Source organism: Protopterus annectens, chromosome 16.part0 (genome assembly GCF_019279795.1).
Source record: "Protopterus annectens isolate FY-2018-M chromosome 16.part0, PAN1.0, whole genome shotgun sequence".
NCBI lineage: Eukaryota > Metazoa > Chordata > Ceratodontiformes > Protopteridae > Protopterus > Protopterus annectens.
Window position 1 is genome coordinate 600573465 of NC_056750.1, and position 18425 is coordinate 600591889.

General features: G+C 39.5%; 1 protein-coding gene across 6 annotated transcripts in view; it reads left to right on the forward strand.

The window, feature by feature from the left end:
* The window catches only part of LOC122790739 (solute carrier family 22 member 17-like), a 766774-nt gene extending 748867 nt beyond the window's left edge, over positions 1-17907 (forward strand). For all 6 annotated transcript variants that reach the window (XM_044058330.1, XM_044058329.1, XM_044058331.1 and 3 more), the window contains one exon: positions 14990-17907. In XM_044058330.1, coding sequence (XP_043914265.1) covers positions 14990-15266 — 277 coding nt within the window. In that variant the 3' untranslated portion in view covers positions 15267-17907. The remainder of the gene's footprint in view (positions 1-14989) is intronic.
* The last annotated feature ends 518 nt before the right edge of the window (positions 17908-18425 follow it).

The window sequence follows — 18425 nt, forward strand, 5'->3', positions numbered from 1 at the left end:
TTCATCTCCAGGAATCAGAAATGGGGAAGAAAAATGTGGCTCAAGAAATCTCAAGATTTTCACCAGGACACTTCTGGGGATAGGCCTCCCAGTAGCAGAGGCAATTCCATTGGTCATCACCCACAAGGCAAAGGCAGTCCACAGAAACCAAGGTTTCCATGGACCATTCACAGACCAATCTTATCAGCATCCCTGAATGTTTGCCCAACTGCTGCATTCTGGAGGCAGTCAGGGGGCACTTTTCCTTGCATCCTTCAACCTAGCAAAATTTAACTTTCAATTCTTGAGTGCTAATGATCATTGCCAAAATGTATACAGTGCCCTTTTTGGAAGTGTCAAAAACAAAACAAAACACAGCAAATGGTTCCCAATACTACAGTCAATCAGTTGGAATCTACAGCAATAGGAGTTTCAGAATTGCTCTACAAGTCATCCAGTCAGTCCTGGGGGGACTAATTAGGATCGGGAGTCTTTTTGAGGTTCTTTTTATTTCCAAAGAAAACAGGGGACCTAAGACCAATTTTGGATCTCAAAAATCTGAAACAGTCTGTAAAACGGAGAAAATTCCAGATGGTCACAGTTCAGTCCATCCTGCCTCTACTGAGGAAGGACAATTGGCTGTGTTTGTAGATCTCCAGGATGCCTGCTGTCATATCAAGATCAAGCAGCAATCCAGGAGATTTCCTCCATTTCTGTCTGGGGGCTAGTCACATCAGTCTCAACACAGCCCCTGGGTATTCAGTAAGATAATGGCAGCTGGAATGGCTACAAGTGATCCAAGTATTCCCATATTTGGGTGATTAACGTCTAACTGCTAGATCCAGGGATCTACTTCTAACTCATCAGCCATTCCTGTTAAAGCTGTCAGTACATCTGGGTATTTCTGCAAACACCAGCAAAAGCAAGCTACTTCCTACTGAATCCATATAGTTCATAGGTTGCCATTTAGACATACTATATCAGACAGAGAAACTCAGTCACCACAAGTCAAATCAATCGGATTCCTAGCACTCCAACTGTTAAATCAAGCTTAACTAGTATTATGTCTCTTGGATCTGATGGCTTCCTTCATAGTCATGGTTCCTTTAGCCAGGTATCACATGAGAGTTCTACAATGAATGCTAGCTGTACAGTGGTCTCAAACTTAAGCCCCTTCACTACAGAGTATGAATCACACAGGACTACATGGACCACACTTCATTGCGGATTTCGTTAGGATTATTAACTCAAGGCAGACTCTTCCATCTTCTAATACCCAGATCTACAGTAATTATGGACAGCTCCCTTCTTGGGCGGGAGGAGCATTTTGAAGGGAGAACAGTACAAGGGACATGGTATAGGAAAGAGTCCAAGCTTCACATCCACATCTTAAGAGTTGAGTGGCCCTCCTCATGTTGTAGATGTGATGTCCCTCCTCTGGGCCTGTAGTCAAGGAGCCTGGATACTCACCACTGACACTGAAGAGGAACGTTCACTTGGAACATGATGGATACACTCAATATTTCCAAATGCAGCTCTCTGCACAATTTCCCTTAAGAGCATCCAGGGAACACACTCAGGGGGCTGGGTTTCCCTCTCTCTCCAGGCCCCCAGTAAGACTCCCCACTAACACAGCTGTAGAGTTGAGTCCTCAACCAAATGTTCCAAGCCAAGTCCTCCACCACCCTCTCTGTGAAACCAGTGCTCTGTGCCCCTACTCCAAGCAGCTGACACGCACAAACTTTGAGATTTGTCTCACACACACACGCACTGACACACCTGGGAAAGGCTGGTACAGATTTACTTACTCTGCTACCCATTGCCCAGACTATAAGGTAGTTACACTGGCACCAGCCAACGGCCGTAAGGCTCTTACAGAGGTACCCAATTATACTAAGTAAAATTAATACTAATACATGGTAGGGTTTGACCAATGCAGCAAGGCCTTCATGATGGACATAATGTCACTAAATAAATAGAAGTACTATTCAAAGGTTAAAATATTCTCTAAAACACTAGCTACAATGAAAATTTTAAATATGTTAAATAATAATTAAAAGAACATGAAAATACCGGATATCTGTTTACAATAAATACCAGAGATTCAATCACAGGAAATGTTAAAAATAACACAGGTAGACAGATTCACCGAGATACAGAAAAACAGTGCTTAACTAATCTTAAGATATTTTCCTGAATGATCTAAAATTACTGTTCCCTGGTTACTTAAACAAGGGAAGATGAAGGGGGGTGAGTGTCTTCCTTTGTCAGGTTTCCAAAACAGACTGCATTGAGACTTCTGTCTCATCTAGTATTAAAACATCATTTCAGTACTGTATTACAGAATGACATCACATACATCTGGTCATCTAACTTCCGGTTCCCCCACTACCCCCCTTTACTAGAAACTGAACCAGAATCTCTCACATATGTGTTACCATGCACACAGAGCTTTGCTAAGATGTGTTGTAGCATCTGGAAGCTATAAAAACATTTCAAAACGTCCACCCTTCCAGGGTAGCAATTAGTTCACCCCTAATGACAATACATTAGGATTGCTAGTCTTGGTTTTCACAGACATTTTGTGTCTGGCTGCAGACAGAATTGTAAGATATAACCTTTATGGCCTAAACCAGGTAATTTAATTTCAGACTATTTTCCAAAGTTAGCTGGACTGAAATTAACCTCTTCTCTTCCAGTATCCTCTGTTGCAATATATTCATTTCAACTGTTACAATGCAGTCCGACATTCAGGTGTATTTCTTTTCTGTCCAGCAGGACCCACTGTTGGTACATTTTTAACATAAGCAGCTTTACAAATACATTTTTCAACACAAGCATCTGTACAAATGTTTGATATACAAATGACATATAATTCTTTACAAAACTCCAGCTAGCTATGCTGGCATATGTTGCACATATCCACTTTCCTACTTCTCCTGCCCTAGCTGGCAATACCTCACAACATCACAGTAGGCACTACAGGACCCTCTACCCAAGGATCTGATTGCCATATGCTCAGACAATATGTTGGTAGTTTGGTACATCAGCAAACAAGGTGGAACCTGATCATACCCTCTTTACTGAGAAGCCATGAGAATCTGGCAGTGCACATACTTGGGACTTCCAACATCCTAGCAGACAAACTGAGCATAACTACACTACTGCCTTTTGAGTGGTCACTCAACAAAACTGTGGCAAAAGAGATTTTCATCCGCTGAGGCCAACCATGCTGCAACCTTTATGCTACATACCTAAACAACAAATGCAGAAGTTACTGTGTCCTCAACTCTTGTCAGGGACAGTCACTGAGAGATGCTGTAGTCCATCCTTGGCACTCTGGTCTCTTTTATGATTTTCCACCTGTTTCTTTTGTCACCAAGTTTCTTCAGAAAGCTATGGAGTGCAAGACCAGGGTAATCCTCACTGCTCCCGTCTGACCTTGGCAGGTATGGTTACCCTTTACTTAACCTCAGCTTGTTCACCCACCATGGGTTCTGGACTCATTAACAGATCTCATCATACACCCATCCAGGTTACCTTTACTGGACTTCAAGATCCTAAAGCTAATTGCATGGATTCTCCAATTCTAATAATAGCCAGAGATGCTATGCTTTCTTCACTGATAGTCCATGTCATATCTTACTGTCAAAGGAACTCAACCAAAAACTTCCAAGATGTCTGCACATTGAGTAACAGCTTAATTTCAGCTCTTGCAAAGTGGAAACAGAAACTCAGAAGAGAGAGCCAGTAAAATCATAATTTTGGTTCAATTTCAGTATTTGGCTAGTAAGTGCACTTCCTCGATGCCAGCAAAAAAGAAATTCAGAGAAAATGAAAGAAACTCAATCGCAAAAAGTGAGGAAAAACACTGACTGGGAAGAATTATGAAGCTCTTCAGCAAAAAGCAGTACAAGCTCCAGCTTTGGTGCAAGACATGATTTCCAGTAACCTAGAGGGGAAAAAAACAAGTCAAATGTATTCATAGCTGAAGTAAAAAAACAAAACACTGATGGAGTACATAAACACAAATAAAAGGCTGGATAAAATGGAAGAAGTTTTAAACAGATATTCGGACTGTGATAAAATTGCAAAAATCAGAGGTCGAAATGAAGAAAAGCTGGCTGAATATGAGACTACTCAAAAAGAGATGTTTCAAAAAATAATGGAATTAGAGGACAGAACACTTGGGGGAAACTTGACATTTTCTGCTGTACCAGAGAAGCTGGAAGGAACAGACTGTGTTAATTTTATGAAAGCACAAATTAGCAAGTGGACTGGTATTCCACATCAGGAGTTGTTAATTGAGAGGGCACATTGTGTGTATGCTCCCAAACCTGGGAATGATAAAGCAACCTAGATCCTTAATAGTTAAGATGCAGTCCTACCAGCAAAAGGAGTTGATTTTGACTTAAATGTGGCAGAAGGACAAATTATTAAAAGTGGGAGACAGAGTGTTTGTGGAAATTTATTACTCATTGTACACCAGGCAGAAGAGGAATAAATTTATTCCACTAATCAAGGAATGTCTAGCAGCAGACATGATATTCAAAATGTCTGTATGCAGCACCCAGCTACTTTCACAATATTCTTTCCTAAAGGAACAAAATCATTTTTTGGTGCAGAACATGCTAAGGAGGAAATACAAAAGTTTGTCCAACAAAAAGTTAGCTATGAAACAGAATGAGATTCTGCTTCTTGTTCTTCTGGTAATAAAGACCACAGAGAAACTGTGCCAGTGAAGCCTTCTCCAGTATTTCAGTGGAAAAAACTTGAGAGACAGAAAAAAAGCACAAGAGTTGACTAGAGGAATCGAGAGTACGTTGGAAAGGAAGTAGGGACTGGATTTGGTAGATGAAGATGAACAGGAATAAAACCAACAACTCCGTAATTCACAAATAAATGGGGATTACAAAGCATTAATTATATTTGTGAAACTTGACGGAACAAGAACACCAGAAATATTGGACTTTTTTCTGACTTTGTTAAACTTGTAGGGGACTCTAAAGCATATGCCCTACTTCATGTCATTAGCGTTTGGAGGAACACTTAGGAGAGAGAAAGAGGAAGGAAAGAGTTAACTGGAAGTAAAACTAAATTTTGTTTTTAACAGTAATATCATTGTAGTGCATGAGATAATCTGCATGCTATAAATTTGTTTTCTCAGTTATTTTCAAGTGTTATGGGAATATTAAACAGGTGCCCGTTTTTTTTTTTTTCCTTTTCTTTCAGTTTTAAGAAATGTAGGCATTGCAATGCAGAAAAGTCTGATCAAGATTATGATACAAGAAAAATCGATGTTCTTTTTTCATTTTTGCATAGGGAAATTACTGGAATTGAGGCCCTTGACATGATCTTGTAACAAGTTTAGGAGGAAGCAGATAAATAAAGAACATTGAATGTAATAAAGCTTTCCTCTTGCAAGTAATTCAATAAATGCTTGTAGAAGCAGCTCTGTATCTGGTTTCATGTCTCCGTGGAGACAATCTGATAAAGAGCAATGAAACAGAATACATCTTTATTTCAATGGCTAGGAGATAATGTTTTTTGAAAGCATTCAAGTGTTTTCCCATTCTGGGAGAGCAGTAAAGATAAGATAAAAAACATATAGCACTTAATATAAGCACAAGCTTTACCATGCATCTCTAGCATGGACATCCTTCCTTTTAGCTTAACCCAAGTTTGTGAGTGGGGCTGTCAGTTTGGCACAATTGTTCCTATTAGAAAGATAAAACTTCAATATTTGAAAATGTACATAGTTTTGTGTGTTCATATTACGTTAATATGTTTTAGGGTGTATTAGGGATGTATTTTTTGAGGGATTTCAATAAAACAGAAATTTTGTAATATGTGACAGGCTCAAATGGATAAAAGAACAACCTGCCAAACATTAGTGTGCATATAACACAAAAGCTGTAACTAGATACTTAAAAATCTATCACAAATAAAAGGTAGGAATAACTTTTTAATATAATGACACTTTCTATATTATTGTTAAATATTAATGGACTCACAGATATATATACAGAAAAGAAAGAGTAGTGAACCATATTAAAAATGTAGCGTGCAAATAGTTGTGCTACAGGAGATGCATTTGGAAGGAAATGAACGTGTGAATTTGACAAAGAGAGGTTTTCAGGACAGTTATTCAGTGGAACACCTGGGACAAAGGAAAAGAGGAGTACATACATTAATTGCAAGGGGAGCTTCAGTAGTGATAGGGGAGGATAAAAAGAATTATAGTACTTGGGGAATACTGACAAGAAAGGAGGATTACACTGGCATGTATTTATATTCCACCTAAAACTGCTATAATGGAGCTTAAGAAAATTCTGGGAGAAATAATCCATTTTCAGTAGGGAATATTGCTTATAAGTGGGGACTGGAATGTGATTTGCAGCAATGAAGAAGTGTCTGGGGAGTCCAGAAGAGAAAACAGAACAAAGGAGGGTAGATTTTTGAAGAAATGTATGAAAGTATTTGACATGGAAGGTGTTATTTCATTAGTAGGAGTTTAAAGTGACTGTACATATTACTCCACAAGATACCAAAACTGGGATAGGTTAGACAGAACTTACATTTCACAGGAACATGTGTATTTAATTGAAAGTTTTGGTACACAGCCAATAACTATTTCAGATCATTCCCCAATAATAAATAAATAATGCAGAATAATGAAATAAAAGTGAGACACTGGCGCTTTCCCACCAATCTGTTAAGAAGAGAGGAATTTAAGGAATGGGTAGTGTAAATAATTCTGAAGTTATTAGAGAAGATAGACATTTCTTCTGAAAATATGGCTAGGAAGTGGGATAAAATTAAAGTGGAGTTTAAAATTAGGGTGGAAGTAAAAGAGACACATATTGTTAAGAAATAACCAGAATTGTTCTGAAGGACTGACAAATGGTAAGTATTACAGAATAGGGGGAATCTCACAGAACAAGAAGAGGAGCAATTGCAGAATGCTAAACAGAAAACAAAGGATTACCTTGATAATATGCACAAGTTTAGAAAGACTGCTAAGTGACTATTTTTTGCTGATAATGCCAGAACACAGAAATTTTTAGTGCGATGACTCGGAGAACAAAAAGTAGAAAGGGTTGTTACCAAGCTTAGTGAGCCTATAACAAGGAAGATAATGAGATCCTGTTGAGGTACTATAAATATTTTGAAAATTTTATGAAAGTCTGTATAAAGCAGAGAAATATGGAGGTAAAGAAAAGGCACAAATGGAAATGTTTATGGAAGAATTAAATATGCCAAGGTTGGAGGTAGAGGAGGTTCAATTACTAATAGGATAGGAGAGAGAAGATAAAAATGGTGATGTATAACTAATCCACAGGAAAATCCCCAGGAATAGCTGGTAGAAGTTTGGAAGCTAGGAGGGAAAAAACTGATTAAGGTCTGGAAGGTTTTGTTTAACAGTATTTGAAGAAGAGGTGAAGCACCAACATCCTGGAAGAAAGTGGTGGTGGCTGTAATACCTAAAGAGGCTAAAGGCCCATCAGATCCAGCGTCATACAGGCCCATGTCATACAGGCCCATGATTATAAAGTGTTTGTAATGGCTAAAAGAATGGCAAATGTGATGCCAAAATTGATAGATAATGGGTCAGTGTGGTTTTGTGGAGCTGAGGCAAACATTTAACAACAGTAACAGAACATTACTTATCCAGAGGTAAGATGAATGTAAGAAAATACCATTGTTGTTTGGTCTTGATGTAGAGAAAGCATTTGACAGAGTAAGCTGGGACTTTATGAGCAGGGCAATGGAAGCATTTTCATTCCCTGATAACATTATAAGGTTTATTAGGAGAATATATAAGGGATCGGAGGCAAAATTAAAGTGGGTGGGTTTCTCTCAGGTAATTTCTGTTTGAGCAGAGGAACCAGGCAGGAGTGTCATCTTTACTCTGTTATTTGCACTATATTTAGAACCATTGGCAAGTAAAATATGAGACTCAGAAATTCAAAGATGTAACTGGTATGGTAGTCAAGAAAAGCTGGCTCTATTTGCAGATGAAATTATTTTATACCTGATAGTACCAGAAAACGACATTTCAGTGTTGTGGAACATTTTGAGTAAGTTTCAAATCTTTTCAGGATACAAAATTAATGAAGCTAAAACAAAGGCAATAGATGTAAGTTATGTACCCACACATGACTTGACCCTTACCTCATATTCCGCAGAGACAAGATCACATTAAGAATAAACCTCTCTTTTGTACCCAAAGTGGTTTAGAGTTGACTTTGAGTCAAGCTATCAGTCTCCCTGTTTTCTGCCCACAACCTAAAAAACAGGGAGAAAGGATTCTGCATGCTCTGGACATATATAGGCAGCTCAGGCTTTCCTGAGAGAACCAAGTCCTTTGGAAAAGCTATTTATTTCTTAACAATGGTGAAAAAAGGGATAGCCACATGTCTAAACAGACTATTTCCTTGTGGTTGTCCTTAGCTACTGTTTTTGTTATTCCCACCATAGCAAATCTGTTCCAGGCAGTATTAAGGTACATTCTACTAGAACTTTGTCTTCCTGAATGGCATACTGGAAAGTTGTGGACTCTAGAGACAGCTATATGATCCTCTGTACACACCTTGACAAAACATTACAAACTGGATTCACTTTTAAGGTCCAGGGTGAGCTTTGCTAGACTCTTCTCCAGGAGCTCCTGGATCCTTCCTTCTCCCAGATTGGATAGACTTTAATCAAACCATATTGCTTTAAAGGCTACTGCAGCAGTAGGAATGATGAATATAGTAGAGTTGTGCAAGTTGCACTTACCTATATCAATATTCAAATTCTTCACTGCTGCAGTAGCCTCACCCACCCTCCATTGGGATACACAACAGTTGTGTGTGTTTCTACTTTATATATTTTTGTATTATTATGTATTTATTTATATTGTTTCAAGACTCTCTTTTTCTCTCTGTCTCTCATTCTCTCTTTATATAGACAAAAAATAAATGAAGAAATCTTCACTCTGACCACAGATTTTCCTCACGGGGCTAGCCAGTCAGCAGTCAGAGTGAAGGTGTAGGGGGAGCAAAGCTGTCCAGTTGTATCATGGGCAGATAAATAACCCATATTGCCAAATGGCCTACAGCAACAATGAGGAATATGAACACCTACTGTTAGGGCTAAAAGCAACTTACACAACTGTACTTTCTCTCCTTTGCAGAATTACAATCTTCACTATTAGTTTTGTGTGTGTGTGTAAGTTGCAATTTTCAGCCACTTCTTTGATTAGTTTTTTTACAAGGAGAGGGAGAAATTCATTGATTATTTCTTTTTTCTGCAATGGGAAAGGCAATTATACTTGCCATACAGTTCCAACAATCCTGGAATCAGTTTTGTCTTCTCCTGAAACTCATTTAAGACTTATTACATGTTACAAAAGAACAACAAAGATGTGTTACATATTACATGGATAACAGATGTGTTATATTACATGTTATAACAAAGAAATGTTACATATTACGTTACACAAGAACAACACAGATTTGTACAGAACAATTAAAACATTTACAGAAATGTAATACATTATGTAATAAGCTTTTAGTGAGTTAACATTTAAACAGAAGGCTACTAGCCCTTTTGGAGGTTGGGAAAACTGAACAGTTGCAGAAAGACATTTTTGTGAAAGTAAACATTAAACAAGTAGCTACTAGCCCACACACGTATTTCTACATTTATAACATAAATACATAAAATTGTAATTTACAGTATTGGGCGTTTTGGTTTCCACAGATGTCCTCACTGAAATCACTGCTGCCATATTCTTAACATATCAGTTTTCTCACGCTGATGTCAAGCACCAATGTCTTACCTTTCCAAGGTCTCGCATCTGACACATAACCTTAGCTCATATGTGTTGGGATATATAGATGGGTGTATACACAAGTACCTCAAACTATTTCACCGCCAGCCTGAACACAGGTTGTACATCTGTTGGACTGATCTTCATCAGGTCAAAGTGCCCCAGTGGAGAACTTTCCTTTTAGAGATTTTTGATTGTGTAAATCATTTTTGTTAGATGTCGGCTAGAAGGAGTAAGTGTGAGTGCAGTAGTCAGATCCCATACAAGGACTTGCCCACTAAGTGCCTTTTTTATTTAGGCCCGGAACACGACTCCAAATCTTGTTTTATCTGCCAGTCGTTTCTTCTTAAAACCCTTAGGTCAAGGCTTTCCTCCCTTAACACGTTCCTCAAAACTCAACGTTTAAAACACCTGACCCAAGACAAAATGGTAGAATCCCCAACATGTGCCATCTCCCTTCCACCAAAGAAGAAACTCCAGTCCCTCGAGACAACTCATAGCCTTGCATCTCTGAGTCAGAGGTTGCAGAACCTGCGGGCTATCAAGATACCTCCTCAGTTGCCTGCTACTGAGACCATCTCAGAGGCAGGTATGGCTCCTGAGGCCTTGCAGGTGGTGGATGCCTCAGATGAACACATCTCATTGTATCAGAGGGTCCTCATGGATTTCCACAGATCCTAGTCAGGGAAGAGGTTGCAGGCACTATAACTGAAGTTCGCCAAGGTTTTGAACCTCTCAGGTTTGTTCAGGCAGACCTCGCACCTAAAAAGAAAACAGAAAATCAGGCATGTGTGATCTGTCCTACAGTTTCCAAGGAAAAAGAATGGATGGACTTCGCCCAGGGCTCATTTATAGCAGTCATGGCCTTGAAACCTCCTTTTGTATCCCAGGTGCAAAGGCCACACCACAAAGACACACTTGAGATTCCATTTCCTGTGAGGAGAAACAGTATCTGGATTCTGATCATTCCTTGGATTATTCTGCTCAGACACATTATCCTGAACAACTTTTCTCTGTTGGAGGAGTCCCTCTCTTCTGACTTCTCTACTGAGGAGGCCTCCTTTGGGGAAGCTATTCAATGGTAAGCAAAGCAAATCTCGGATGTTCAAAAGAGATACTATAGTCTCTTGCCCATTTCCATGATACTATATTCTCTTGGAAATGGGCACTCCAACTCTCTCTCCACTATTAGATGCATATCAGGACACCTTTCAGTCTACATCTTCAGCTCCTGATTCCAAACCACCGGCATCTAAAAGACCAGACAGATTCTACAAGGTGCCTAATGAACTAAAGTACCTCTATAAGAACCCTGTGACTGACCCTGTTGCTGTTTCCCTGTCCTTAGATAAGCTTTCTAAACTTCTCGCCAGTACTAATGCCCTTCCAACAGACAAAGATAGTAGGGCTATGGATAGGTGGGGAAAGAAGGTCTACACCTCTTCCACCTTTGCATTCAGAGCTGTCAACTACCAGATGCAGATGATGACATATCTGCTGTAAGTCCTGCAGTCTCTGAATAAAGTCATATCTGACCCACAATCTGTATATTCAAAGCAGCAAGTGCAGATATTACTGTCTCAAGCTACTCAAATTGCTAGGCACAGCATTAAGTGCAGTTACGATGCTGTGGGTGCCTCTTCCAGGGCTGCAGCCACAGGTTGTCATCTGACATTATGCATTGTTGTTCAGCAAACTCATCCCTGAGGACTTCAAATCTAAAATCCTAGATTCACCCTTAGCCAAAGACCTCCATTTTGGCCCAGAAAGCTGCAAAACTCTTCAGTGCTCTACAAAAGAAAGGTAAGACTGTGAAGGACTGTAGGCAGATGTTGTTTTCTGCAGTTCCTAGATACAACAGGAACTACCTAACCACGTCCACTTCCATTATTAAGAGGGACCTTCACTTCAGTCTCAAACAAAGAAAAACACTAAGAAAGAAATTCTCAGACAAACCACATAGACATTCTCCTTTGGGAAGGCCTCACTTTGGAGGCAAAAACCTGTAACTACCTTCCCAACAACACCTTTCCCCCATCATACTCTCCACACCCCTTTCAAAAAGACTTTCTGTGTCCGTTCCTTTCTGGGAAATGGCAGCTACAGACAAATGAGTTTTGACTGTCATCAAAGAAGGCTATGCCATGTCATGAGAACACAGCCCCTATCCAGTGGGTCTGCCTCCCCCTCCACAAACCAGTTCCCTTTCTCAACCCTGTCATTCCTGACTTACTAGAACAAGGCACCACAGAAAGAGTGTTGTGTTCTTCATAGGAAAAGGGTTCAACTCCAGAATCTTTCTCTTGCCAAGGAAGGAAGGACAATGGAGACCCATTTTTGATCTCTCCCTTTCGCTTTTAAACACCTTTTTAAATGTAACTACTTTCAAAATGCTCTCTCTTCACATAACCATTCTTGCAGGAAATTCCTCAGATTTTCCTCTGGCTCATTACATTTTCGGTTTTCTGCTTTGCCCTTTGCTCTTTCTGGGGCACCAAGAGGTTTTACCAAATGCTTAGCTCCAATGGTAGTCTTCTGTCATAAACAAAAAAGAAAAAGCCAGCACTCAGGCAAACAATGTTTATTCCTTTCCCCTCTTTCAGACCTGTTTCGGTCTTTTTTGTTTGAGTTTGGGCATGCCGTGCACCAGTCATACTTGCTAGCTCTTTTGAAGGTGAATCTTCTGTCACACACAGAGAAGTCACATTTCCCATTATCTGGATGACCTGCTGATTCAAGTTTTCTCCATAGACTGTCTTCTTAAGCACGTACACTTCACAGTACATCTCCTATCCATCCTAAAGTTCACAATCAACTTCAAAAAAATCCCATCTCGCACCCGCTCAGGAGCTGGTCTTTCTGAATTGCAGGCTAGACACACACAGAATGCATGCCTTCCTTCCTCAAGAAATATTTCTGTGTTTACACTTTTTTCAGAAAACCTCTACTAAGTGTCTCACTGCACAGCAGGGGAGATAATCAAGGCCTTGGATTTCATGCCATCTGCAATTCCAGTGCTGCTTCTGGTGAGACTGCATATGTGGAAAACTCATTGGTACATTAAATCAGACTGGTCTCAACACTGCCCGTCCTCTGGAGACCTTGATTCCTCTATTACCTTGCCTCAGAAAGGAGCTGCTGTGGTGGAAAAAAAACAGGTTATGCTTAACCCGGGCCTTCTTTTCACACACAGCCCCACCCAGCTAAGTTCTTCACCCTCAAATAGAGGATGGGGAGCTTAGGACCCCACAGAGTGCAGGGAAAATGTCCTTCCCCCATCATGAAACATGCCAGTGTTAAGGAAATGAGAGTCCTTCTGCAAGCACTGCAGATATTCACCCATCTGTAGAAACTTAGGTTGTCTACTGGTGTACATGAACAACACCACAGTTGTATCCAGACAAATGGGTGGGGGGTACAAGGTCTTACCAGCTGTGCAGACTAGCACAGGAGGCATGACACCTAACCACACAAATGTGCATGACTCTGATAGATGCATACATTCCCTCATAGGAGAATGTACTGGTGGACTCCTTAAACAGGTCTTTGGAGGACCCTCATGAATGGACCCTGAACAAATTAGTCTTCAAAACAATAAGACATCAGTTGGGAATACCACAAGTAGACCTTTTGGCTTCTTCAGAAAGCCAGTACAGTAAAAGTAACTGCCAGTAATATAAGCAAATCCAGCGAACTTCACAAGAGTAAATAAAAAGATAAAAACTCACTGGAAACATGATCCACTCTCAAACCTGTTTAATTTGTCCACAGTAAAATGTCACAAATTAAAATCCACACACCAAAGTAAAACCTACAGGTTATTACAAACTAAAATCCACATGCAAGTTAAAAAAAAAAAAAACTTTCATCTAATAAGGCTTCATCAGGCATAATAATTGGATAAGTAACTATGCAGCAATTTATGTCACATGACAATGTAATCAGTTAAATCTTCTTTTGAAGTTCCACAAACATTTCATTAACATTAACATTCCATTAACCATGTAAGCCTGGTGGTAAATGTGCTCCTAGGCGAAGTTTCCAGTAAAGTTCCTCGGTCTCTGTGCTGTGTTTAACAGTATAACATTACCACCTTGCACCGAGTTAGGTGCCACTTTTAATATTAAAAACTTAGAATTATAATTTATACCTTTATCCTTTATATTTTTAAGTAAGGCATTAATGTTTACAAGAAGGTTGAATCAATTATGCTGTCATGTGCCGGATCCATCTTGGAAGTGGCCTGCTTGTCTTCTGTGCACACCTTCATCAAGCTTTGCAAAAGTGATACCTTTTCAAGATCCAGGGCAGCCTTATGCTAGGTCTTTCCTGTCCAGCCTTTTGGACAACTCATCTTCCCTTTGGCCAGCCTCCCTCTTCTTCTTCAGCTGCGGGAATCACCCAAATGTTAAGAATACTGCAGCACTGATTTCACTTAGGACATAGTGCAGTTGTTTAAGAACTTACCATAACAGTAGAAGTTCTACTGATCACTGTTGCAGTCTTCCTTCCCATGTTCTCTTATTGTGCTCCTATAGTTCTCTTTCCCTCTGTTATAAGCTATCACCTAATAGACTGCTTTCAGGGAAATTTATTTACCTGTTTAAGCTACATTCCTCCTAAATGAACATTTTCCTGTCAGTAGTCTTCAGGGCACTGGTGTCTCGATTGTCTGAGGTGTTCATGTGTACATCCACCTATTTACCCAGATGCATGCTAGCTGAAGTCACACATTGGATGTATGCCCTCAGGAAGGTAAAGCTTTGATAACCCAGCCGGACATCAGCAGATGAAGACCCATATCTTAAGAATACTGCAGCAGTTGTTAGTAGGACATCTACTGTTGTAATAAGTTCTCACACAACTGTACTTTCTCCCTCTCTCTAGCATGCAATGTATGCATTACCTACTCACAATATATGTGTTTGTTGTGAGAACTAAGCCAGTTCTCTGGCTTAAATTATTTCTGTCAGGGATTAATATACTCCTCTGTTTATCAAGAGGAAATTAACTGATTAATTTTTCAGTTTTAAACTAAAATGTGATGAAAATTATCTGAGTAGCTTGATTTCTGTCATAACACCAGTGGTTTTAATAAAAACCTTATTTAACATTGTATGAATATACTGCTATGTAGCATGTTTTACTTTTGTTTATGGAGTTTTTCTTTTCTTTTGTTTCTGTCTCATACAGAGGTGAAGGCTTGGGGATTATCTTGGCACTGGCTTCACTAGGAAAGCTGAGTTCCCCTATCATGGATCTCCACAATGAACATGGCTACTTCCTGCACCATGTGGTGTATGCATCCTTTGCCATCCTTTGCATCCTTAGCATCATGCTTCTGCCAGAGAGCAAACGCAAGGCCTTACCAGAATCCATTAAGGATGGAGAGCTTTATCGTCGCCCTTCACTTCTGCGTCGAAGACGAGACCATGTGCCCTTGCTATCCACACCAAACCCAACAATTTGATGAAGCCTTCTTTGTTTCACTTTTGCTCAACTCCCAACACGGTGGAATTTGCAGTGAAAAAAAAATACGTGGCACACTTGTCTAAAATTACTGCTATATCATTAGGCATATGCAGTAAATATCACCTCTGGACACACTGCAGAGATTTCTTCTAAATAACTAACTCCTAGAATGTACCATATTTGACACTGCGAACAAAAAAAAAATATGAATTGTAGGCTACATGGCCATACATGATTTTTTTTCTAAAGATGTAGTCATTGCTGGTCAATAACAGTTTGAGACCTCATATCTGAGGGATATTACAGTTGTCTGCATTTCCAGGGTGCATAGTTTAGTGCTATTCAGATGTGGAATAGTGGGGGGCATGTCTGCTTATGACTAGTTATTACTCATGCACAGGCCAATTAATGTGTATGTATGATGCACAGATTACTGGCAAATGTGTGCTTTCCAGGCCTTTAGGAAAGCTCTCTTTTCTAGGCTATAGTGCAGTAGTGCCTTACATGTAGACAACCACTGTATGTATGCTTATCTGGCCTGGATAAGACATTTCATATGTAGGCAACTGGTGTCTACATTTGGGGTCTGTGAAATATTATTCTGCTTTCAGCATATTTATAGCTGTGCTTTGTATCTTGTAGGTAGACTGACAGAATCGGTATTCAGTCTGGAACTGTAAACTATAAGGACAGTACTTTCTTCTTTGCTTAGTCACAGCTGTTCAGCTCACATCCATGCTAGTAAGGGTAGTTGACATTCTCTATGGGCAGTCCTTGTAGATGGACAGAGTAACTTTATTCTGCCCATATGCATAAATGAAGAGCTGTACATTCTACATATTTAAGTGTAGTCCTAGAGTTTGAACAAAATAAGCACTGTGTCTCTTGTATATGGACTACTGAGGGCAGTATACACACCACAATTGCAGCATTTCCCTGCTTGTGGCTCAGTGGCAGGTGCATGCCTTAGGAAGAATGCCCTTATTAATATGTAGGACGTATGGGCACTCATTCCCAGCCTTTACAGTGCACTCACTAGGACAACCAGCTTCTGCAGGGTGTCATTCTCACAGTAGACTGAACTGCTTTCCCTTCTTTCTGGATGGACAAGGTCCCATCCCCACCCAGGTCTCTTAGCAATGCTGGGTCATGTAGGTCACAGTCAGGGCTTTGCCCTCCGCACCATGAAGCTGGCTATAACAGCTGTATTTTTGACTTGTAGACTGCTGAGACAAGTATATGCTTTAGAGATATGCAAATAATTCTTGGTTATAGTGGGCACAAAAGTAGTTACATGGTTCATATATACACACATATATACATATATATATATATATATATATATATATATATATATACACACACACATAAATATACACACACACACACACTGGTAAGGCAAGTTTGCACTTAAAATATGAAGTACAACATTCTGATACCAACTGTTGTCACATATAAACTTTGAGAAAGTATGCATTAGGCAGAGCTAAAAGGAGCATCCTGTACTAGACCTAAAATACTGTATGCCACAGGGTTCTAAAGTGTTCATGTAGAACATACAAGGGCAGTTCTCTGCTTTAAGAAAATGGATTGCTGTAGTTTATGCAAAACATAGTGTGAAACATAATTGTTAGCACAGAGTATTATCCCGTACTCTGTGTGCATTCTTGTTCATGCTGTATTCCTAAGAACATTTCACTCTGCTTCCTGAAGTGCATGTGTCTGTGGCCTGTGCTGCTTTGTGCTTTAGCTTAGGGCAGTTTGCATTACCGAATCTGTAAGTGTACTCCTCCACACTGGGTGCAGTGAACGTTCTGTGAGTATGCTGCCTATATGTAGACTGAGATACTGAGGCTACTTCACAAGTGATTATACCCTTCAATACCACAGGTTCTTTATTTGGTAGGCACCTATGAACTAGGTTAATGCACTATGTAGGCACATCAGACCTGCAGGGCCAGATCTTAATGAGTGCTCAACTTTCTAATACAAGGCCTTAAGCCTTCTGTGACATTTTCAAGGTCTGCAGTTGTTTTTAATGATTTCTATTAGCTTAGACCATGCAATCCAGTATTTGTCAGTTAAGAATTATGTACATTTCATAATTTTATGGGATGTCTCCTGCTTCAGTACTTCTAACTGCATTTAACAATTACTGCTGAACAGGATTTAAGAGTTAAATAATTACAAGGGATGTCCACTACAGTGGTAGTTTCAAAGAGAAACACATTATTTTATTCCATTTATCTATCCACTGTGTAGATATGCACACTAGACAGCATTATTTGAAGTGAACAGTTGTACTTTCACTGGAGTTTACATGTGCGCAGATCTTGCAGTGATGGTGACTGTGACAGCAGATACAGCTTGCATCTTTCAGGAGCTGTAAGCCCACTGAATCTTTTTCTGACATCTGTTGGATTTTGTCCCTCAGTTCTTGTTGTAATTTTCGGCAGATGTTTGTACCCTTGCAATATAGTGCACACACTGGGCTCCTACTGATTTTGTTGCTTCATTTCATTATTGCCTACCACATTCTTAAGGGTCACAAGATCATGACATTGTTGGCTCAGAAACAAAAGTTGAAATGTTGATGGCCAAAACCTAAATAGATTAAAGTAAGATGACTAAGTATTGAATCTGCTGTGGCTAGTTGTTTTTGGATTGTATTGAAGAAGTGCTGTGGCACAGTGGTTGAGTACTGTGCTGTAAATCTGGTAGGTTTTCCATCCAAAATGAATACCGTTTTAACTCTGAAAATTACTTTATTTCTCTGTGCTCCTAAAACACTCTTTAAAATTGACAGCTGGTCTTAATGAGCATGAATATTTTTATCAGTAGTGTTGTAGGTGGATTAGAAGTGGAAATAGTAATTTTGGAAAGAATGCAGAGTCCTGAATATGAAATTGATGAAAAAAATGAAACTCTCAGCAGAAGACATAGTAAGGAATGAAAGTAAATGTGACATGCAGACATGTTGATTAATTTTTTTTTTTTTGCAGGGAACAAGCCCACTGCACCACTTGATGGGGGACTGTGCCCCTTCCCATTAATATCCTCTAACTCCAAGGTAGAAAATCATGAAGAAATGAGAAATACTTAGATGTGAACCGTAAAACAGTTATTTCTCCTTTAGTACACATTTTACGACCTCAAA